The sequence below is a fragment of the Biomphalaria glabrata genome, chromosome 1 (genome assembly GCF_947242115.1).
Source record: "Biomphalaria glabrata chromosome 1, xgBioGlab47.1, whole genome shotgun sequence".
NCBI classification, from domain to species: domain Eukaryota; kingdom Metazoa; phylum Mollusca; class Gastropoda; family Planorbidae; genus Biomphalaria; species Biomphalaria glabrata.
Window position 1 is genome coordinate 5534178 of NC_074711.1, and position 24349 is coordinate 5558526.

The 24349-nt window shown below is 38.0% G+C and overlaps 1 protein-coding gene across 2 annotated transcripts in view; it reads right to left on the reverse strand.

Annotated features, from left to right (window-relative positions):
- Nucleotides 1–24349, reverse strand: part of LOC106070965 (thrombospondin type-1 domain-containing protein 4-like) — a 150564-nt gene that overhangs the window by 37718 nt on the left and 88497 nt on the right. For both annotated transcript variants that reach the window (XM_056018267.1, XM_056018275.1), the window contains one exon: nt 1332–1404. In XM_056018267.1, the coding sequence (XP_055874242.1) occupies nt 1332–1397 (66 nt within the window). In that variant the 5' untranslated portion in view covers nt 1398–1404. The remainder of the gene's footprint in view (nt 1–1331; nt 1405–24349) is intronic.

Here is a 24349-nt window from a genome sequence, read left to right on the forward strand (position 1 = left end):
TAAGTTTCGAAAAGTTTTTTTCAGCAGACTTCCCGGTAAGTCCGTAAGTGGTTCGGCCTTTGTCGTTTCTATCAAACTAATTACTCTGACGAAGAGTCTAACGTCAAAAAAAAAGCCTAAACACTCTTAATGTAATAAAGAATATTACGACAAACGTTATTTGGGAAAATGTGAGGGTTTTTTTGCTGTTTTTTGACATCGGGCTTTTCAAAAGAAGTAAAATAAGCCAATTTGAAAGATGGTATGTTTAAAAAAAAAGGGAAACTATATCTATTTAAGTTAGTAAGTTGTATGGATGGTTGGTTTCACAGTTGGCAAGTACATATATCTAAATTAATAAGTTTTATGGATGGTCGATTTCACAGTTGGCAAGTACATCTATGAAAATTCCATTCACGCATGACAGATTTTACAAACATGCCAACATGGAAAACAATTTTAGTTTTAAAACAGCTCTGGAGCCAATGCTGCATACATTTACATATTAAATAAGTGACAGCCACTCATGCGCAATGATTAGCTCAAGCGATAGCATGCCACTTCACTGGAGCGTCCAATTTGAGACATCCTTTTTGTTGTAACTGTATAATACACGATATATACGAGTTCCTCTGGTACTGTCTTTGCAATTCTTACTAAAGCATGGTCTTCCATGTATCACGCTTGTAAATGAGTTAGAAAAAAAACAACACAGGAATTGGCTAAGAAAAGGTATTATCAGATTTTCATTCAGTATCAAACAGTGATCAAGTTACTTTGCATCCGAAGCGGGCATCACGAGCTTGAACTCCGGAAAGACTTTAGGGCATTAGGGCATCTGCATGATTAGGACGTCTTCAAGCCCATAAGTAACTGTCGCCTGATTTGCAGGGGCTGGTTGGAGACCTATTGTCTAGACCAGAGTTTCTCAAATTTTTTTCTTAAAGGAACGCTTCGCCCATTCTGAGTATTTAGTGGAAAAATTTAATTATTTTATTTTTTAGAAAGATTAGTTCACGTAGCGGCCTACTAGCTAATTATTCCAGTAGTTTGTGGAACATTCAGGCCGAGCGAAACACTAAGGTTCCGCGGAACACAGTTTGGGAAACACTGGTCTAGACTCTAGTAGACATGAACATTGACCCGTGACATGTAAACTATGGTCAGGGGAGACCTATAACGATTGGTCTCCGTGTATAGATATAAATATGCATAGCGTGGTATTCTATCGGCGTGCAATTTGTTAAATGGAATTATTACGAACATAGAAGGATTTCAGTCTTAAATAAGATCTTTTTAATGTGAATATTTGATTATCACCCCTATCCCACTAAAAATAATAAAATACTTACCTCTGACGTTGCTGATGTATAACAGGTGAGTGACACAAATATAAGAAAACATCGAGTCAGAGCCATCGTTCACCTGAAAGAAAACAGGAAGATCGACAAGTTTATTTATAGCAACATAAGCTTCGGCGTTGTCTGTCTCGAGCCTGTCAAGGACAAATCTATTTATAGCAACAGACACCTATGGCTGAATTGTATGAATAGAGTCTGTCCTTGACAGGATAGCAACACACATTTCTGAATGATTCGTTACATTGTAATACAGATAGTTCTAGTATTAGTTGTAATTGAAGAGGCAGTCAGAGCCGGAGATAGCATCCGCCGATTTATTGGAGATGGTTTTTTGCAGTGGACGCCCTCACATTGCGGCGTGAGGGGCATTGAGGCGGCAGACGTCCTCGCAAAGAGAGGGCGCTTGGCTGCAACGTATCTCGAGGCACCAAGCACGTTTCCACAAGCTACGTCAGAAATCCGAGCACTCATTTATGAGAACTGGTTTAAGTCCTGAGAGGAATCCGACAGGGCCTGGCAGTGTATGTGTCACCCAGATTGGGACGATCCGTGGTGGCGGTTGAGGAGGTCAGACCAGGCAATCATTGCGCTGTGTAGGACGAGATACTGTCCTGTTGGGGCATACTTTGCCCGGTTCCATCCAAACTATGACTCCCGATGCCGTCACTGTGGAGAGAGCGTCGAAACAGTGTCGCATATCTTGTACGAGTGCCCTTAGCTCCAAGAGCTAAGGGGGGACGTGTCTGAGCAGTCACTCGACTAGTATGGGGGATACGAGGCATTACGCAGTACGGCCCAGTTTCTTACCAGAGCACTACGGAAGACTAGTCTATTCATCTCAGGTGTAAGTAGTAGCAAGCTAGGTTTGTAAACCAAGTCACCTTGACACGGTGGTGGACTCAGTTTTTTTTTTAAATATCAACATACACCACACAAATATCAACATACACCACACAAATATCAACATACACCACACAAATATCAACATACACCACACAAATATCAACATACACCACACAAATATCAACATACACCACACAAATATCAACACACACCACACAAATATCAACATACACCACACAAATATCAACATACACCACACAAATATCAACATACACCACACAAATATCAACATACACCACACACATAGGCAAAAAAAAATCCTTCCCCAACCCCCACAATGAGATCATCTAGAACAGTGTTTCTCAAACTGTGTTCTGCGAAACCCCAGTGTTCATAGAGGCCTAATTAGGGGTTCAACGAATTGCTGGAATAATTAACAAGTAGGCCACCAAGTTAATTAATCTTGCTAAAAAAGAAAACAAAGAAAAAAAAAAGCAATGTGTTCCGCTAGCCCTCAGAATGTGTGAAGGGTTCCGTAAAGGATAAAAGTTTGGGAAACACATTTGAGTTTGAGCGATCAACCAAGAATATTCGTCAATAGATCAAAATCTCAAAACAGTTTTCATTTGAAGTTATTAGAAATTTTTAGATACTTTCATACAAATAACAAAATAGAAACTATAAATAGCTTGCTCCTTGCTGTATCCGGTGAATAAAAAGGAAGCCTTGATAAATTATTTGATTTATAAGTTAGATGATAATTTGGATGCACTTTTTAGCTCTGCAGATTCTCTAAGTTCTTCTGTTTGTAGTTCATTTTGTTTTTTTTAAAGTTGGCAACATTCATGTTCAGTTTCGAGTCCTTGACATTGTTTTGTTGATAGTAAAAATCGCCAATATCATTGAAACATTTGAATATGTGCAAAACTAGCAGCGGAAATATTTGGGATTTTTTATTTAAAAAGGTTCGGAAGAAAGATACGAAACAAAATGTGAACAGTTTAAATACAAAGACGCACAGATAGAGATATACACGAGCGAAACACAAGTGCACCCTCCTCCACACACAGCCGAGCATGTACTAACACAAACACACACACACATACACACATGCGCGCGCGCACACACTGTGCCAAACATTCCCGAAAACACGAACCTCACACCAACATGACATTTGAAATTGACATGTGACACACACATCGGGACTTGACATAACAACCGGACAATTCAAGTTGCACATTGACACTGACACATCTGACAAAACGCGTTAAACCGTTTGACATGTAGGGCGCGAGGGGTGGAATGTCCCTCGCCCTTCTACCTCTCGTTTAAAAAAAAAAAACAGGTAAAAAAAAGTAAGTTAGGAATAAAATGACGCCCTATGTTTCCCAATCTAGTGTTCCGCGATTAATAATTAACTAGTTAGCCACCACGTGAATCAATCTCTAAAAAAAAAAAGTAAGCAAAGAGTTCCGCTAAATACTCATAATGTGCGTTGTGTTCCGCTAAATTCTCAGAATGTGCGAAGTATTCCGCTAAATTCTCAGAATGTGCGAAGTGTTCCGCTTAATTCTCAGAATGTGCGAAGTGTTCCGCTAAATTCTCAGAATGTGTGAAGTGTTCCGCTAAATTCTCAGAATGTGCGAAGTGTTCCGCTAAATTCTCAGAATGTGCGAAGTGTTCCGTTAGTGTTGGATGCTATCTTTTTTAGAATGTCCGGTGGAATGTGTTTTCTAATGCCCCCCCCCCACCAGACCCGCTAGTGTAAGGTTTATGGGAGGGCTGGGCTGAATCCTCCATGGAGGGCAAGTACCTATCCTGAGGAATACCCGGTCGGTGGAGAGTCCAGCTTGCACACCTCAAATTAGTCCCGATGTGCATGAATGACTGCCGTCTTATCCGGTTTTTTTTCTCTCTAGCTAGTATTTGGGTGGGTAGCCCTGGGTCGTTCCTTTATAGTACCAGGTGACTGATCCTCACTTGGTTGAATGGAGCTTATTACGGAATCGTTCACTACTATATTTATATGGACGAGATCGGGAATTTATTTCCTTTTTTTTTTTATAGAAATTTCAAGCCAAAATAAATTTTAACGATAATAATAATAAGGCTTGTCTTCGAGTCCGAAGAATAATGAGGAATGCAGTATATTACAATAATGAAATAATGAAACATTTTTTTAAATCTATAAAACGGTCGACCTCGAGTTTTCGCGATGTAGCCAATTTGAGAATTGTTTTTTTCTCATTCATATACTTATACTTTGAAATAAAAAAGAAATCGTTTGAGCCGTTTTCGAAATAAAATTTATATAGATAAAGACAAAACACGTTTTTTGGGGCAAACACACTATTCTTGGGCAGTCAAAAAATTTTTTTTTTTGGATACTCAAAGGCATTTTTGTTGGACTTCACTTACTCTTATAGAAACAGGTGACCTTTACACAATCTGCCCTATAGACAACAAGGTCTGAAAGGGGAACTTTACTGTTTTTGGGGAGGCACCGATGACATCGATTTTCAAATGATCCCAGCAAAAAGAAACTGGAGTTCTACATTGACTTCAGTTATCAATCAGTGGCGTAGCTAGGGTGGGTGGAGAGGTGGGGAGAATTTTAAAATCCCCCCTGGACCCCGCTTGAGGGGGCCCCAAAATGAGTGTTTTTTTTTTACATGAAATATTAAATATTACGCAACATGCAGGGGCAACCAAAGAGGTCAAGCCCCCGCCGGGCCCCCAAATGATGGAAAATTCCTAGCTATGCCCCTGTCATCAATTGTCCACGACAGAACAAGACATATTTTCATTCTAGATACTTCTATACTTGAGACGAAAAATGAGCTTCCATAATGCTCGACTGTCATGGAGTGTGTGCGTGCGTGTGTGTGTGAGTGTCCAAGGTGATGGTGAAGAAAGGGAGCATACATCTTTTGTTCTTGGAGAATGATGAAATCACGACAGGGTCTGTCATAATTGATGTTAAGAACGGGAGACGACCCAGAGATTTGAAAAGTCGAGACATGTTTTTGTAGTGAGTTCGATTTTGTTTCAATATCAGTTGATTTAATTACAGTTAGATCTTTATCTTTATGAAATATGTGAATATTGTAATAAAATTGAGTTTTTATTCAAGTTTTTTGTTCAAGTTATTTAAAGTTTATTTTTTTTAAATAAAAGTATAATAGGCCTACATCGGTTAGGCTGTACTAGCTGTTTGGACGCTCCAAGCCAACGACCGAACATCAATAACGACGTTCAGGTGGAACTGTCAGACAGTTAAAACCCCACTATATTATTATACGCATTAAAACCGTTACATTTTATGTGACTTGGAACCCGCAAAATTGTGATAATTGACCAGACTTTGACCTTTTAAATGACCGTAGGTTTGAAGACCTTGTTTTTGCTTATAGCAATGGGGAATTTTTTTTTTTTCAATTCTTACCATCAGCTTACACTCTCAGCATTGTCAAAATAACAAGTCAATAACTTAAAACCATAAGTCAAAAATCTTAAAACCAGAAGTAAAAAAAAATTACAACCACAAGTCAATAACTGAAAACCAAAAGTCAAATGAAAACGCAAGTCAGAAACTGAATGGAACATACTGTAGACACCAATTCACATGGAAACAATTCAATCAATGATATTGATCTTAAGCTTCGTGTTAGCTAAGTTGTTATAGCCTCGTGCTAACAAACGCAAATGTCGTGGGTTCCAATCGCCATACATTTGTCACTGACCTAAAAAGAAACATGACTGTTAAAGGTAATATTACTAGCAATTTGAAATCAATAAAACAGTAGGTTGTTTCTTGAAAAATGTAAATGTAAATGTGTGTGAATTGAAAAAAAAAATCAAACCTTCAATATACTCTGAATTGGGGGGGGGGGGGGGGGGCAAAAAATCCAGAGGACGAAAGGAGGGGGGGGGAAGGGGAATGGAGACTGTGAGGGAAATACAGTTATAATCGGGCCAAGACTATATATTGAATTAAACTAGCGGCAACACGACCTCTTTAGAGATGAGATTGTAGAGTATAAATGATAATGCAGTGTTTCAATGAATTACACAGGTGTCAACAGACAGTGTATCGATAGAGATGAGATTGCAGAGTGTAAATGATAATGCAGTGTTTCAATAGACTGTTTCAGTGTCAACAGACATTGTATCAGTGCCAATAGACAGTGTATCAGTGTCAACAAGTGTATCAATAGTCGGCAGATTTGCCATTGACGGTGTGGTTTTATTTTAAACAACAGGGGAAGCCACCCGGCTTGTACACTTCGTAAAGCTCGCGCGTTTAAATGTTTACATTTGCATACATGGTTACGCATTATTTGTGGAAGAGAAGAGAACAGTTCTGTTTTTTTTAGAAATAGCGAATTCCAACATTTACAACGATACGCTTAGAACAGAATCTATACATCAAAATATATGCATTTCAAAAAACTAATAACAACTAAAGAAACTAACTGCAACAGGTAGAGGCCAATTTTCATAAATAACATTCTCGGGAAAAGTTAGTAGCTTTATATATCGTACAGCTCCATCTTTCTATGTCAAAAACTTTTATTACGGAGTAACATCTCTCTATCCCCCCCCCCCCGGGGGCACTTTTTTTTTTCAGGTCACAAAAAAAAAAACTAGCTTTGTCGTCCATTTAAAACCAAGAACCCATCTACCTGTTTAAAATACAGACGATAATACCTTGCCAAATAAAGAGATTACATCGCCCCCGCCCATCCTATAATCCGTTCCATCCCTTTCACTACTCCCCCTTCCCCCTCCCATTCTTCTATAGGAAGTTAAATAATAGAATTAATGTTTGATTACTTTGTCGTCTGATCTCAAAAAAAAAAAAAAAGTTGAAAGTTGCGCGCCATTTTCTAGATGCAGACTTTTTTTTTTTTTTTAATGAAAAAGGCATTAGCAGACGATAGCGCTGGTGGCGCCTCTGCGCATCAATCGAAATTCGCTGGCGTCGTCGGGAGAGTAAGTATATTTAGCAGCAGACGTGGCATCCGTTCCTTCAAAAGGAGAAATGCTTTTATGACTCGATGATATAGTGAAATTTTTACAAGGTCAAAGGAAATGTCTCAGGAGTTTGATAACAACTAGACCAACGATTATCGCATTCCTGCGGCAAGTTCCGAAGAATGTGTCTCGGGAAAATAAGAAGGCTGAATTCTGCAAAGTTCAGGAAAACGTGAAGTGATAAGAGGTGAAGGTCGACGTTTTGAGGTGAAGGTCGACGTTTTGAGTTCAAGGTCGATGTTTTATCTCAGAAGTCACACAAGCAGGAGGCTAACGTAAGTCTACTAATTACTAAGTAATTACTGGGGGCCATTGAAGAGATATATATATGATGTGTGTGAGAAATATCCTCGAAAGTGCAGTGTAAAGGGAATAGTATCAACTTTAATATCAGCTTGGGGAAAGTGCTGTGTATAGGGAATAATATCAACTTGGGGAAAGTGCTGTGTAAATGGAATTATATCAACTTGGGGAAAGTGCTGTGTAAAGGGAATAATATAAACTTGGGAAAAGTGCTGTGTAAAGGGAATAATATAAACTTGGGAAAAGTGCTGTGTAAAGGGAATAATATAAACTTGGGGAAAGTGCTGTGTAAATGGAATTATATCAACTTGGGGAAAGTGCTGTGTAAAGAGAATAATATCAACTTGGGGAAAGTGCTGTGTAAAGGGAATAATATAAACTTGGGAAAAGTGCAGTGTAAAGGGAATAATATAAACTTGGGAAAAGTGCTGTGTAAAGGGAATAATATAAACTTGGGAAAAGTGCAGTGTAAAGGGAATAATATAAACTTGGGAAAAGTGCAGTGTAAAGGGAATAATATAAACTTGGGAAAAGTGCAGTGTAAAGGGAATAATATAAACTTGGGAAAAGTGCTGTGTAAAGGGAATAATATAAACTTGGGAAAAGTGCAGTGTAAAGGGAATAATATAAACTTGGGAAAAGTGCAGTGTAAAGGGAATAATATAAACTTGGGAAAAGTGCAGTGTAAAGTGGATAATATCAACTTGAAGAAATTGCTGTGAGAGATATGAACGATTCATTATTTTTAACATAATTCTATTTTTATTTGGGGGGGGGGGCGGGGGGGGCGAGGGGTACTCAGAGTTACGAACATTATTGAAAGAGTACGCATATGTTGAAATCTTGGTAAACACTGCTCAACTCTAATGTGAATACTCATTTGTTATCAATCTCTCTGTTCTATTTTATTTTAGTTCTAATTCTTTATGTTTTCTTGAGTTGAGGGGATCCCAAACAGAGGATGTATATTTTAATATTGGCCTGACTAAAGTGAAATAGCATTTTAGAGAAAGAAAAGAATAATATCGACTTTAATGTAAAACAGTGAAAATAAGAAAGGTAGAATAATGGAAAGTGAATAAAAAAAAAAGAATAGATGTTTCAATTTTTAAACAGCGTGCCACCCAACAGCGGTAGACTCTGGCTTGCGATTCTATCGTTGGTTCAGATACTTGACGTGTAAAGCCCTGAGGCGAAAAGAACTGCGGGGACTTGGCAAAACTCATGTTTAGTAAGTACTCCTACCGCTGTCTTGGGAGGTGGCCCCGCTCCTGGCACCCTCCTGGCGACGGATCTGATTAACCTACGCATCGGGAGCATATATCGACAAGCGCAAGACTTGTATTACATTGTTTGTTTAATTTCACCTTTCCGCGTTTACTTTCTGTGCAGCCCCCCCCCCCCTTTTCCACACTCCTTTGTCGAATCTCTATAGACCAGTGGTGTTTGTATTTAATCCGTTCTATCGCCAGATCTGTAAACCAGATATTCGGACCCTCCTTGGGGAGCCGCCTCATCGACTGTTTGGTAGTTAACCTTACAGCCTTACCGTACGGAAGTAGCCCGGAATCCTGGGGAGCACATTTTCTTACGGCTCACGTTTGCCTTGGACCACGCCCATCATCTCACACAGAAGCACTCTCTCGGCGAGAAAGTTTACAAAAGTAAGAGAACACGAGAATAGTTGAAGTGAGTGATGTCCCCTAGGGGAGATGAAATGTAACCCCACACCAGGGGGCGCCACAACAAAGCACACGACGCAGCTAACATGCATTCCGGAGTAGGAACAACCAGGCGTGGCGTACATCAAAGACTAGATGTGACGAAAGGAATTATGTGCCCTTGTATGAATAACTCTCCCCCCTCCCCGCATTGTTTATAGAAACATGCTAATTATATATGAAGCACGTGCTTTTTATTTATAAATGCCTGTATCGCTTTGTATGCGTGTGCAGAGGCCAAACTCTAAATCTCAGAACGGCAATACAAATGAGTGCTGGCAGAGTGGTAAACGCGCTTGGCTTCCAAACCTAGGGGTTTCAGCAGCCTTGTCTATTTAAGTTTTCTTTCCGTCATCTGTCTTTAATAATGGCTTTTCCTTGAGTCTCAAATGTTTGTCCCGCAGCCTTATAGTAAGGGCTCTCCAACTGTCTCTTTTAGAGGCCATCAGCTGCCAGCTACTTTCCTGAGCGTCTCTAAGTGCCAAGTCCACTACCACAAATATAACATCAAATTTTGCAATATATTGGAATCAGTCACGAGACTAAAAGTTCGAGTAGAACCATTCTGTTGTGCTCTGTTCTCTGTTAAAATATAAAACTTTAGTTCCTTTTCGGAAGATGGAATATGTATTTGAAAAAAAAAGAAGAAAAGACGTGTGAGGTATACGGAATAACTAGGCAGCTACACCGTAAACTAACTCAGCTAAAGACAAATGTCAAGAATACTGCAGCACTGTGTCAGGCGTCACCATTTAGGATGTCACAGTGTAACGTATCACGGTGTAAGGTAACTGCCAAGAATCAAGACGACAGACGCGTCGGCCGTTGCTAGTGACAACGGAAGTGACAGTATTATTCAAGCAATCACTAACCTTTTTTACTTTTTTAAGTTGAAGCCCAAAAAATAGCTTAACTCTTTCTCTCCGTGATTACAGAGCACATTCTGGTGGAATCAACGCTGGTATCGTCAGTTAGGAGAGAAAGAGTTAATCAATTCTGATCAGCTTCTTTACTTTCCCGCCTCTTTATATATATATATATATATATATATATATATATATCCATCCATCCATCCATCCCAGTGGCGCTACAGCCCATGGAGGGCTCTGGCCTGCTTTAACACATCCTTCCATTCAGATCTCTCCTGGGCCTTTCGTATCATGTCCTTTTCCAGGCCTAGGTCGTTTTCCGTTGAGATCTGTCCGGGTTTTCTTGTGTGTATTAGCTTTCGTAACAGTATTTTTTATATGACAGAGTTGTTAGCCCTGTGCATAACCATCTGGGGGGCTGCCCCTTTCAGCTCTCTGGATAGCTGCCTTTATTTTCGGGTAAGGTGCCCTAGCCTTTGGTTTGATTTTGGTCCACCCCGGGTATTTTATTTCCCCGGTACCCACCATATCTGGAGGGCATTCCCCTATCCGCCACCTGGGGAGGCGCTCGATGGGAGATCAAAAACTCCACACGAGATATATATATATATATATATATATATATATATATTTAAAGATTCCAGATAAAATAGAAAGAATGCGGAATGTAGAAAAGGGAGATAATAACTTTCAGGCAAATATTTTTTTGAGAAATTTAAATTCATACTACACAAATTATGACCAATTAGTCAACAGGGCTTTAAAAGGGACATAAGCATTGCTGGCAAAAAAGCTGACAAGTGTCAGTTAAGTACCTTGGAGCTAATCTCTCAGATGAAGAAACCAAACTTGAACTACTGGTCAGAATTGCGCAGTCTGTAGCAGTATTTGCAAAACTCAAAACAATCTGGACAGAACAAAGTTATAGCCCTCGACACTAAAATCAGACTGATGCGATACCTGGTCAAGGCCACTTTTCTATATGCTTGGGAATCTTGGACGCTGCCTGCAGATCTCGAGAAGACGTTCCTAGCAATGGAACTAAGATGCTGCAGAAAGATTCTAGGAGTCGAAAAGACCGCATCACGAATGAATTGATTAGACCTGCTTACCACTGTCAAAAAACGTAAACTCAATCTCTATGGACACATCACAAGGTCCTCAGGACTCGCTAAGACATTCCTTCAGGGAACAGTACCAGGAAGAAGAGGAAGACAGAGAAAGCGATGGGAAGATAACATCTTATCGTATCGTATCTTATCTTATATAATACAGACGTTACTTCAAAAAAGAAGATGATTACGTCCTACACGTCATGCATTTAGTCATGCATATTAACCAATGACCAAAATTCTGCCAAGTCGCTGGTTTTCCTGGCTAGATCAGGCGACCCATTCCATGCTCTAATAGCGCCAGGGAAGAAGGAGTATTTGTACAAATTTGTCCTAGCATATGGGACAAAGAATGTGCCATTATCTTTGTGTCTTTCTTAGTATTTTATTAAATTTTGTTCAGTGTTTTATGTATAATTACTACTTTACTTATAAGTCTTCTATCCTGAAGGCTTTCTAAATTTAGTGATTTTACTAAAGGTGTTACTATAGCCATATGTGAATATTCGTTTGTTATGAATCTCACTGCTCTATTTTGTGTCTGTTCCAGTTTCTTAATGTTTTCTTGAGTTGAGGGATCCCAAACAGAGCATACATATTCTATTATTGGCCTAACCAAGGTTAAATAATTTTAGTTTTATGTTCTTATTTGAATTATAGAAATTTATTTTAATAAACCCTAATGCTTTATTTGATTTTTTGACAGCTTCGTCAATATGGGGATTCCATGACAGTTTTTCATTTATTATAACACCTCGGTATTTCGCATTTTTAGTCTGAGTTACTGGTTTACCATGAATATAATAAGTGGAATTAATTTGTTTTAGTTGTTTTGTTACTCTTAATAACTGACATTTTTTTCTGGGAGGACTGGCCTGTCAGTGAATGGAGTTCTATCCATGGCAAACGACAGAGAGAAATAAAGAAAGACGGCTGACAGATCATGTGTGGTGCCCCAACGGTCCAACAGACTGAGGGACAGGTGAAGTAGAAATTCGTCCATTAAAATAAACCCCGAAATTACCTTTTAAAAAAAAACAGTGGAGAAAAGGGGGGGGGGTTGTTATATGTTTAATAAAAAAAAAACATTTTAGCAATTTTTTTTTAGTTAAGTGACAGGAGAACAGAAAAAATAATTATTTTTCACTTTCCAAAATTTGGCTTCCTTATATATAGACGATAACTATTATCCACATTAATCCCACATGCATTACAACAAAAACAACTTCGCATTCAAAAATGAACCTACACATGCGACTATCTTTTCTCTGCACATTGTATCCAAAGTCCATTTTTAAGTGCGCGACTAATGCCTTTCCATATATCGTCTTTCCATGGAGCCCCCCCCCCCCCGTCCCCCCCATCAAACAAGCCAACCTGGCAACATATAAATGTCACACGCTCCTTATTGTGAGATCATTTTGTTACCCCCCACCCACACAAAAAAAATGCGAAGCGTCCATTAGCGGACGCTTGATTTATCTTCTCCTGCGTAACCTCAGGGGAAACAATTTCTTTTTTTTTTTTTTTATTACATTCTATTATTTATGAACTCCCCTTACTCTAGCGATGCACATTTGTTGGTGTGTGCGTTGTTTAAACTGAGAGCTGAAGACATTAATTTCATCTGCATATTTCGCCTAACGCCGGGGTAAGGTCTAGTAGTTGATATTAATTTTATATTTTTGTTCAAGACAGGTACATTATGTTATTTCTGTTACGGTCATAAACAAGTTAAGTTAGAAAGAACTGTACACTTCCGGAACGTCTGCTACTAACAAACTTTAACGGAAGCTGTAAGAAGAAGTCAACTTTCACTTTTAAGATCTTCAGCGTTTTTATTTTTGTTAAGATTTTCGTCAAGACAAATCTTTTCATCGGCATTAATTTTCATTTGGCCTTAACCTTTAACTAGATCTGGCATATTGCTGATATTATCATAACCTATAAATCAACCCAACTCTTTTTTTACTCTTCAAAAAATGGAATAAAAAAATCAAGAAGAAGAAACTGAAGAACATCTGCGGAAGAAAAAGAAAAGCTTTTTTTAAAAAAAAGTATAGATTTTCTGTCAAGCCAAACTGGCCCAAGATTTAAAGGATTTTAAACTAGATTATTCTTATCTCCTGGCAGAAGCTGAGATGGGATTAGCTGGCAAACATTCAACGGTCACCTTTCCGATTCTCTTCTGAGAGAAAGATTTAACAGGTACATGACTTGTAATCATCGATGGCTCCTTTGGGTGAGAATTTGAGAACTGTGATCCAAAGCTTTAAAGACTCTCAAACTGTAGTGCTATTTGCCCATGTACGAAACCTAGTACGAACACTTTGTGTTGAAAAGAAGAGTTGTCAAGGCTTCCGTTACAGAGACAACATGGAAGTAGCTGATTTTTTTATTTTGCTGTTAGCTTAGGTTGTGGCAAGGCGTGAGGTAATAAGTGAGTGTTTTAGACCAAGAAGTGTGTTTTAGACCAAGAAGTGTGTTTTAGACAAAGAAGTGTGTTTTGGATCAATACGTGTGTTTTAGACCAAGAAGAGTGTTTTAGACCAAGAAGATTGAGTGTTTTAGATAAAGAAGTGTGTTTTAGACCAAGACGAGTGAGTGTTTTAGATCAAGAAGTGTGTTTTAGACCAAAAAGTGTGTTTTAGACCAAGAAGATTGAAAGTTTTAGATAAAGAAGTGTGTTTTGGACCAAGAAGATTGAGTGTTTTAGATCAAGAAGTGTGTTTTAGATTAAGAAGTGTGTTTTAGACCGAGTGAGTGTTTCAGATCAAGAAGTGTGTTTTAGACCTAGAATGGTGTATTAGATCTAGAATAGTGTTTTAGACCAAAGAAGAGTGAGTGTGTTTAAGACCAAGAAGAGTGTTTTAGACCAAGAAGTGTGTTTTAAAAAAGAAAAGTTTTAGACAAAGAAGAGTTAGTGTTTAAGACCATGAAGTGTGTTTTAGACCATGAAGTGTGTTTTAGACCAAGAAGTGAATGTCTTAGACGAAGAAGTGTGTTTTAGACCAAGAAGTGAATGTTTTAGACGAAGAAGTGTGTTTTAGACCAAAAAGTGAATGTTTTAGACGAAGATGTGTGTTTTAGACCAAGAAGTGAATGTTTTAGACCAAGAAGTGAATGTTTTAGACCAAGAAGAACACAACGAAAATAACAGTTCCATTTTTCATACAAACCTTGTGTCTCACTTTCAAGCCGCGTTTCTAGTAGTAGGAAGAGATTTCGACAACAATTTTGTTAGGATGAGGATTTAATTATAATGTATCTTTTAAAAATCTATTTTAAATTTGTTAAAGCTCCATTCCATTTATTTTCTTCACTTGATTAATTGAAAGAGTTTGAGAAGTGGAATTAAAGTGAAAGAGTTTATCGACATTACCCCCGCTTTCCCCTCCCCCCCCCTCTCTCTCACACACACACAAAACTCATCCCAACACCCTCGTCTGCAAACAGATGTTTCGCCCTGTGCTCTTGTCGCAGTTGTCTGAAGTTTTGTGGATCAACAGATTCAATCTCAGGACGTCTTGCTGAGTGAGAGGAACACTTGCTGAGTGAGAGGAACACTTGCTGAGTGAGAGGAACACTTGCTGAATGAGTGTTCTCCCTTGCGTGATATGTCGATTTGGTTTCACATTGTTTTAGATTTAAAAAAAAAGGTCCCCTTTCAGACCTTGTGCTCCATAGGGAAGATATTGTAAAAGTCATCTAAGTCTTAACGAGGATGACATGTAGCCAGCACAACGACCAACCGCCTTTACTTTTCCCCAACTATTGTTGTGTACCCATTAGAGCTGGGTGTTTGTGGATTCAGAGGCGCCCAAAACATCCCGCAATTTAAAAAAAAATCCTAGTTTTCAGGTGGATTCGAACCCGGGACCCAAGGTTCGGAAGCCAAGCGCAGATCAATAAATATTTTTTTTTAAATTTAAAAAGCCAAGAACAAATACTCGTGTGAAAGAGTGTGTGGGATTGTGTGTAGAGTTGTGTGGGGACATGAGGTATTTAATTAGACTCACACATGCTGAAATTGTTTAAGAGACCACGCTGATTACAGCGCCATCTCTGCTGATAACGAGGGTTAGCTAGGGTTAGAACTGTTTTCTCTGGAGATCGCCTCGGAGCCCTCCTGGTGTTGAAGGTCAGGGGGTGCCTTGTCTCTGCCAGTGAAACATAGAGCCGCAGGTGTTCGAAGTGACAGATGTTTAAGATTGAATTGGAAAATCAAAGAGAAGGATTACAATTTTGACCCGGATAAGTGTTGAATATGTAAAGTGTCGTTAGATTTGGTTAAGAGAGACAGAAAGAGAGAGAGAGAGAGAGAGTGGGGGAAAGAGAAAGAGAGGAGAGAGTTAGAAAAGAACAATGAAAGGGAGAAAGAGAGAAGTCTATGGAGGTAGAGAGAGAGAGGAAGGGAGAGAGAGAGAGAGAGAGAGGAAGAGAGAGAGAGAGAGAGGTCAATGTATTATTCGCAAATTGTGATGTTTTCTACCTAAAACTAGCAAGTTGTTTTTTTGTTGCTTTTTTTACAAAGCTTATATCAACTCAGAGGGGTATTGAGCAAAACGTGAGTCCGGAATAAGGTACTTAATTGGCGCCAGCCCCCCCCCCCCATTCACAATGAACATCACATAGAAAAATGGCTCCTCTCTGCGTGTGGCGCCCACCTGAGGGTAGCGCCCGGCGCATCGTGCCCACTTGCTCTCCCCCCTCATAGCGCCTCTGTATCAACTCACTCTGTCTGTCTGTCGTGTGTAAACGTTATTTCTCCCACACCAAATCAAATTGAAATTTAGAAAAAAAAGTGTTTCTTTCACCTGACAACACAAGAATAAAAACAAAAACAATGAGTTGATTAGTAATTAATGGTTTTGTTGGGTATCTCGAACAAAGGGAAAAAAATGTACTTGACTGAAGTGGTGGTATAAGCTGAATTAGTCCCATCATTTATAGGTCCACGCTCTAAATTGAAACAAACAATGTATAACTATACAATCTTCTCTCGTCATAAGTACCTCGATAGCACGTCGGCCCGAGGAGGCGTGAGCCACGAGTTTGAATTAAGATCAGTCTTTTCTTTTTTTTTTGTTAATGCTTTTAAAAACCAATTAGGGTAAAAATCTACCCAGATAACCTTTTCTTTCTCCCCCCCCCCCTCCCTCCCTTTCCCAACTGGTCCAGACAAGTGATAGGATCATATCGTATTGAGAAACCTAAAAGCATGAAACAGCGCTAAACAAAAACAATAGGTAAAATATATTATTCATCGTACAGATGTATTGTTGTTGGTCTATATCTATTAGAAATTGAACTACATGACTGATCCAAACTAATTGATACAATTACACTTCGTATAAGCTTTTTTTTTTTTTTTTAAAGTATATTTTTTGTTTGTTTTTCTTGTTGTACAAATCGCATCATGCATCACAGAAATACAAATACGCGTAAGAAAAATAGTCCATAAATTACAAAGAAGAATGTTGTGCTATCGACCATATCATCAGCTATACCCTCATCCATCTACCTTGGTCTATCGGTTAGCTAATCTAAGAATGCTTTTTTTTTTTTAATTGACATAATCGTCTGACTAGATAACTCGCCCAAATAAATAGCAACTTATGACACCAATACAGCTGGCAAAGTTTCACTAGTCGACAAGAAATGGTTTATGCGTACAATTAGCGTATCAAGAGTAATCTTTTCTTTGTTACTACCGTAAATATAACTGCAGCAATTTATCGGTCATTTTAATACTCAAAGCTAATCACGGTAATCTGCGCTTTGTTTACACATGTACTTTTAAGATCTGTTTACGTTCTCCTAGGCAACAGCAGTAAAATTCATTAAGAAAAAAAAAAGAAGAGAAAGAGATTTGACGAAATGTGGTGGCAATACAATGGAAGCTAAAGCAAAAAAAAAAAATAAAAAAAAAAAAAAAAAAAATAAGGGAATGAAAAGAGGATGAATGAGAGAGATATTAAAATAACTAGGCACAATTAACAATGCTAATGACGCCATATTGACAGATCTCTGTTGCCAACGAACTAATAAAAATAACTTTGTCCAACAATTGAAAGTAGGAGGCGCGGTGGCTGAGCGGTAAAGCGCTTGGCTTCGAATCCTGGTGAATGCGATTTCTAATTTCGGGATCTTCGGGCGACTATGATTCCAACCAGCTCTAATGGGTACCTGACATCAGTTGGGAAAAAGTAAATGCGGTTGGTCGTTGTGCTGGACAGATGGCCTTTACATCATCTGCCCCATAGATCTCAAGGTCTGAAAGGGGAATTTTACTTAGTGATCTGATTCTACCCTGCAGAAAAGTGCACACATAAATTTTATGTTTATTAAAATATTTCGCTTGTCAATACTTCCGTTTACTGTGCATCGGATATACCAACAAGCTTGCAATTGATTGGCCTCCATGTATGAAAATCTTTAATAAGAATATCAAGTTAAACCAAACAAATGTTTACTCATTTGAGGACAAATTTTCGAAGGAATAATAATTAATATTTATTTATTTATTTTTGCTGGAAGCGTGACGTAATCCTAGAAGTTGCGTCAGCACAGACACTACGTCAGCACAGACACCACGTCAGCACAGACACTACGTCAGCACAGACACCACGTCAGCACAGACACTACGTCTGTCATGATACCCATCCGCTTAATATTGATTCTAAGTTAGATCTAAAAAAAACGGCTTTGCACTTCCTATGAATACTAAGTTACAAAACAATCCATACGCACACAGTCAAAAGTTCATCTTATAACAGAGCGTGGAATGGGTTGCCTGAGTCAGCCAGGAAAACCAATGACTTGGAAGAATTTAAGTCATTGGTTAACATGCAGGACTAGATGCATGTCACGCAGGACGTAATCATCTTCTTTTTTGAAGTAACGTCTGTATTATATAAGGTAAGAAGAACTAAAAAAAAATTTTCGTCCAACTTGTATCTATGAGATAACTTAATAGCTACGAAATAAAGACTTAAACGTTGCTAATTTATTGGTATTCCGGCCTGATTCAGACAATTCAGTGGCAATGGGAAAGAAAATGTAAGTATAAGACTTTGTTCATGGACAAGGGATAAGAAATGTGTTTTTATCTTTGTGTCTTTCTAAGTACTCCATGCGGGCTTATTTTTATATTCTGGTTTAGTTATACATAATGTGTTGCAACTTTCTAATATTCTGTCCTGAATAACCTCTAAATTTAGACATTTCAACTATAGTGTTACTCTTCAGAGTGAACAAGTGATAAGCCTCTACACTCTTTTTCGGGATAACATCACAAGGATATCAAATTATCCCTAACAGAAAAAGAATGTTTGCTACTAAGTATTGGCCTGTCCTGCACATGTTAGATCTAAGTGTTTGCATGGAGGCAAGCCTGGGTTGATGTCTAACCCTACACAACAACAAAAGATGTTTGCTCTGCGGCTCTCGGGCCAGCCCCCCTTTAACCAGATCCTCGTGTCTGCTTCTAATGACATTACCTCCAAGGTCAAGTTCAAACTGGTAGGTACGCAGACAGTGAATCAGTCTGTGAAGGTAAAGCAGCACAACCTGGAACGGGCGGGTGCTGATGCAGATCAAAAGACGCCGTCGATGTATCTGAATCATTCGATTGAATTTGTCACTTCCAGAAAATACAAGATTTTAAAATCAGCTAATCTATTTCTAAAAGTACAGAGTCATTGGTTCAGCTCAAGATCATTTACTTAAAAAATACTCACGAAAAGGGTTTTCTGTGTTAATCTAGTGATGCTACGATACGCCTGCGGGTCATATCCGGTCTATGATACGCGTGTCACAAATTTATATGACCCAAATTAGGATTACTGAGCCAAGCATTTGGCGCGTGCTTACGTAATTTATGTTGGGCTTCAATGCGCCTCTTCAAATATTTCTAAACTACTCTTATAGTTTTCAAATCTGAAATATCAACAGCAGAGCACAGTTTTAGAACCACTGATGTGGTGTTCTCGGAATAATTAGCCTACTTAAGTTACGGAATAATTTAATAAATAGGTAAATAAATACAAGGTCTTGGAAAAGTGCAAAAATATTAACTTTGATCATTTAATGATTTAGCTGTTGGGAACTCAACGGATTACGAAAATGATAACATTTTAAAGAGGTTTAGTATAAATTACAGAGTGGATGGATAGATAGACAGACAGATAGATATGCCATGATGGTGAATGGTAAATCTCTGGTCTTCCTAGTGATATCGAGATCGAAGCTTGTTAAAAGGTTATATATTTGTTTGTATCCATGATGTTTTTCGTGGAGTTGTGTTGCGTACATGAATGTTGTGCTGGCCTCATGAGATCCTTGTCAGCCGTCGGCCACAGAAAATATTTGATCATTACGTCATGTGTCCTCTAGACTGCTTAAGTTTATTTGTTACCTACATATACATAGACGTAATCAAGTCCATGCCTGAGCTGTCAGGTAGAGGAACAAACAGGTTAATAAGACAATGAATGAAACATTATGGTTCTAGACCAACACGTGGTTTACGCTCGCGTGTACAAGTTCTTTGAGCTGTACTGCTAGTTTCCGAGGCGGCAGTAACCTTAAGCAAGAAGCCATCTTTGATAATTCTTTTCACTTCTTTCATTCTCTCTCTCTCTCTCATTCTCTCTCTCTCTCTCTTCTATACACTAACCTTTCACTCTAACTCTCCTAACTCCCGGACCCGCGACATTTCTCCAAAGAGCTTCCTTTCATCCTTCTTACGTGAAAACAGAACAAGGGCTGGTACTCTTCCCTACTTTTTTTTTCTGTACCCCCTTGTTATCTCTTCGATGACGTAGTATCTAAACAGGTAAGTCTCCAACTTCGAGGTCACGGCTACGTGCTTTCCAAAAATATTAAAACATGCACGAAATTAGCAGGATGATGAAAACATACGCAGAAAAAAATTTGTCGAAAACAGAATTTTTGGAGATCTTAATGTCTCATGATAATAGATACAAAGGCTATCACTAGATGTAGAGCTGGAACAATGGTAGAACTGTTGATATAAGTCTATGTATAGCTATACTATCACATCTTCTTCGTTATCGTTATTTTGTTGAAGGGTCCAGATGACAATCCTCAAGATCTGAGATGAACTGCGCAGTGTTTTAAGGATTAAGCAGCTCAAACGAAATAAAAATTGATTTATGATAAAAGACAGTTAAATGACCGATTGAACTTTATTTCTGTAAATTGTTTAACTTTTGGTGTCAAAAAATGAACGTTGACCTTGTTTTTTTTATAACAAAATTTATGTTCCAGATTAAATGACCTTCTTATTTGTACCGAGATGTGAAAAAATATATATTGAAAATTTTCATCATAAATATGTAGTAAATAACCTCTTTAAGCTAAAGGCCCTTTATGTATGCCAATTCTTGAAAGTTGTAACTTATGCAAAGACGCTACAGCCCCAGAAAGGTTTTCGAAGGCTTCAATGCATCTTTTGATTCAGAAATCTGCAGATGTTCCAGTACTATGGCCTCAGTTCAAACTTGTAAGGATTTCGTTCGGCACCATTGTTTTATTTTCATGGTTACTCTTTCTCGTCAATTTTCACGTCGGCTTAATTTCTATGTCAGTAAGTTTGTTTTGAATGCGTCAGAAACTACACTAAATAAAGATTTCATTCACTGAAATCATCACAGTGTACTAGCTTTTAATTTGGACCACAATACAACTAAATTTGATTATACCTACATCTTTTCAAAGCCGCCGACCGTTTCTACACATTAAGCTTAAACACCCTTTTATGCGTTCAAAAAAATAAGTGGTCTCAGTGACCCTCGACCTTATCCTCGTCGAAATGTGTGTTCATCTTTACATGAAGACACAAATAATATTGTGATCAAGTCTTAGCAGCTTACAATTAAAATGTATCTTGAATTTTTCAACGGTCCTTACATTGACAAAAAAGTTCTTTAGAATGTGACCTTCAGAAAAGAATAAATTCAAAACAGTTTTTTAAACATAGGGTGGGAGGGTGCTGAGGGGGGGGGTGACTTATGTCGGAGGAGAGAGGGTGAAATAAACAAACGCTGAAATGTGTTAATTTGGGGCGCCTAATAAAAATGCCATTCAGCCTTGAAGAGAAGCGCTTCTCAAACTGGAGAGGTCAGAGATCTTTAGCTACATGACGGCATGATGATGGAATAGTGGGTAAAACAAGACTTTAAAAGACTGTTTAGGTGGACAAGGTTTAAAAAAAATGTGTATGTGTATTGGTGATCAATGGGGGGAGGGGAGCTTTAGTAAAACAAGAATTTAGTACACCAGCTCACATTAATACGTTGAGAACCGCTGTCTTAAAGCAATAAATACCAGACCTTTACGTTTACTGACAAAGACAAGGTCATGTATGTGCTTCATCTGCGGAACAAAATATTTTTTAACAATTGTTTTATCATTGCTCACACGTCTGGACTGAACGTCAGTTTCTGCTCCCCGCGACACCTTCAAGTTGCAGTCAGACTATGATATAAAACGACGCCTTGAAGGTGAATGTAACATGTAACGTAACCAATTTCCTTTTCAATTCTTCAATCTATGACAGTGAACTGAATGGGGGTTTATTATATATTTTTTCATTTATGTGAACTTGTAATGAATTGTTTCAATAAATAGAAAATTGCAATAATAAATTGTATCTAACATTTTTTTTTTAAAAAGTTGATTGTCAAAGCTCTTTTTCTTCTCTAATATACGTATGTGTACTTCAATGCTGATTACTATATGTACCCAAGTCTTGGGCAATACCGTAACAACACATATAACGACAGAATAATGATTCAGAATGCCAATTCACAGACATATAACATGTTTATTACATTTAATACAATAATAATAATACAATACAGGCTCGGTTCAGACAAATGAAATATCCAGTATCAATTAAAATATAACAGCTCAATATCCCATAAGACTGAATAATGACTACACAGAGAAATAATTACAGTCTACACTTCGACTTTATAACCAAAAATCCAACTGTCCTGGACTAGGAACAAAACCCACACTGTTTTATTATGAGATACATTGCATTCAAAAAACATCTCACCAAGTAAAACAATCCAACACAATAACAGTTTTGAAGTCAACTACCAGATTTGCCCCCCTTCTCCTCTACAGTTAACAGGAGACCCAGGCTGACCAGAGACTCAGTCCTCACATTGATTTAAAATAGTTAGTTGTAGAGATTGATCCATTTTTTTTTAGGATAATTTTGTAGAAGAGAATTAGTACCATGATATTTAGGCATACAGTTTGAACCAGAGATTTACAAAGGACGTCACTCGAATTGAATTATTTGGCATTAGATAATTCTCGTGGCTAATTGTTTGTAAAAAAAACGAATTTTACAAATAGCTGACCAGGACATTGAAAGCAAAACCAAAAGAATATCACCTTTGAATGAAAGGAACAGATGTAGTAGATGATGGGCGTTAATATATGTTAAAATTGTGAAATAACTTATCAGTGATTTATTGTTCTAAAGAAGTGAATTTAATGTATATTATTGTTCAAATACCAGAACTTGACAAGGAGTATTCATATTTTATTATCAAATAAATGTACACGCAGGATTTCATGGCGTTTATTTTCCTTGTTGTGAACTGTCATTTTAGTAGGATTATTATCCCTTGCTGTGAAATGTCATTTTAGTAGGATTATTATCCCTTGTTGTGAACTGTCATTTTAGTAGGATTATTATCCCTTGTTGTGAACTGTTATTTTAGTAGGATTATTATCCCTTGTTGTGAACTGTCATTTTAGTAGGATTATTATCCCTTGTTGTGAACTGTCATTTTAGTAGGATTATTATCCCTTGTTGTGAACTGTCATTTTAGTAGGATTATTATCCCTTGTTGTGAACTGTCATTTTAGTAGGATTATTATCCCTTGTTGTGAACTGTTATTTTAGAAGGATTATTATCCCTTGTTGTGAACTGTTATTTTAGAAGGATTATTATCCCTTGTTGTGAACTGTTATTTTAGAAGGATTATTATCCCTTGTTGTGAACTGTCATTTTAGTAGGATTATTATCCCTTGTTGTGAACTGTCATTTTAGTAGGATTATTATCCCTTGTTGTGAACTGTTATTTTAGTAGGATTATTATCCCTTGTTGTGAACTGTTATTTTAGTAGGATTATTATCCCTTGTTGTGAACTGTTATTTTAGTAGGATTATTATCCCTTGTTGTGAACTGTTATTTTAGTAGGATTATTATCCCTTGTTGTGAACTGTTATTTTAGTAGGATTATTATCCCTTGTTGTGAACTGTTATTTTAGAAGGATTATGAACTGAATTGCAGAGGCGTAGTAAGCAAAACGTGCGAGCGGGGAAAGACACTTTATTGGCGCTGCCCCCACCCCTTTTCAAATAACATAACATAGAAATATAGGCTGCGTGTGGAGCCCCCTGCCCCCTCTCACTACGCCTCTGACTGAATGTAGGAGGATGTTTGAAGATTGTCATACTAATAGATTCAATTGAAAGTGTAACAGCCAAGGTAAGAATCCAGGTTGTAACAGTTTTCATTTAAAAAAAAAAAGAAACAGGTGTGAAAATGATGTTTTCTTCTTTTCTGTTTCTTCCCTAGTTCGACACTCAGCAAACATCCTCCAGAGTATACATCTTCATTTTCCCTGATCTTTGTTAATTCCTAGTCCAGTGTTTCCCAGACTATTTCTATAACGTAACACTTTTGCACATTCTGATTACTGAGCGAAACACTTTGCTTATTTTTTTTTAGAGAGATTAATTCACGTGGTGGCCTACTAGTTAATTATTCCAGTAATTTCTAGAACACCTATTCAGACCTTGCGGAACACTAGGGTCTCGCGGAGCACAGTTTGGGAAACACTGGGCCTAGTCTATGAATGGGTGAAATCTCTTGAAATGAACAAAGCGCTAGCACGTAGCCGCGAGTACAGTGTGGTAGATTTCACAACCAACAGGAAGACCCGAGGTGCACTTGAGGGCAGGAGAAGAAGCCAGGACAGAAGAGCCAGTCTTGTGTCAATGAAATGAATGGAGGGATTCTTTAATTGCTAAATATTTGTTTAAGCCTCGTCCTCTGCATTACCTGG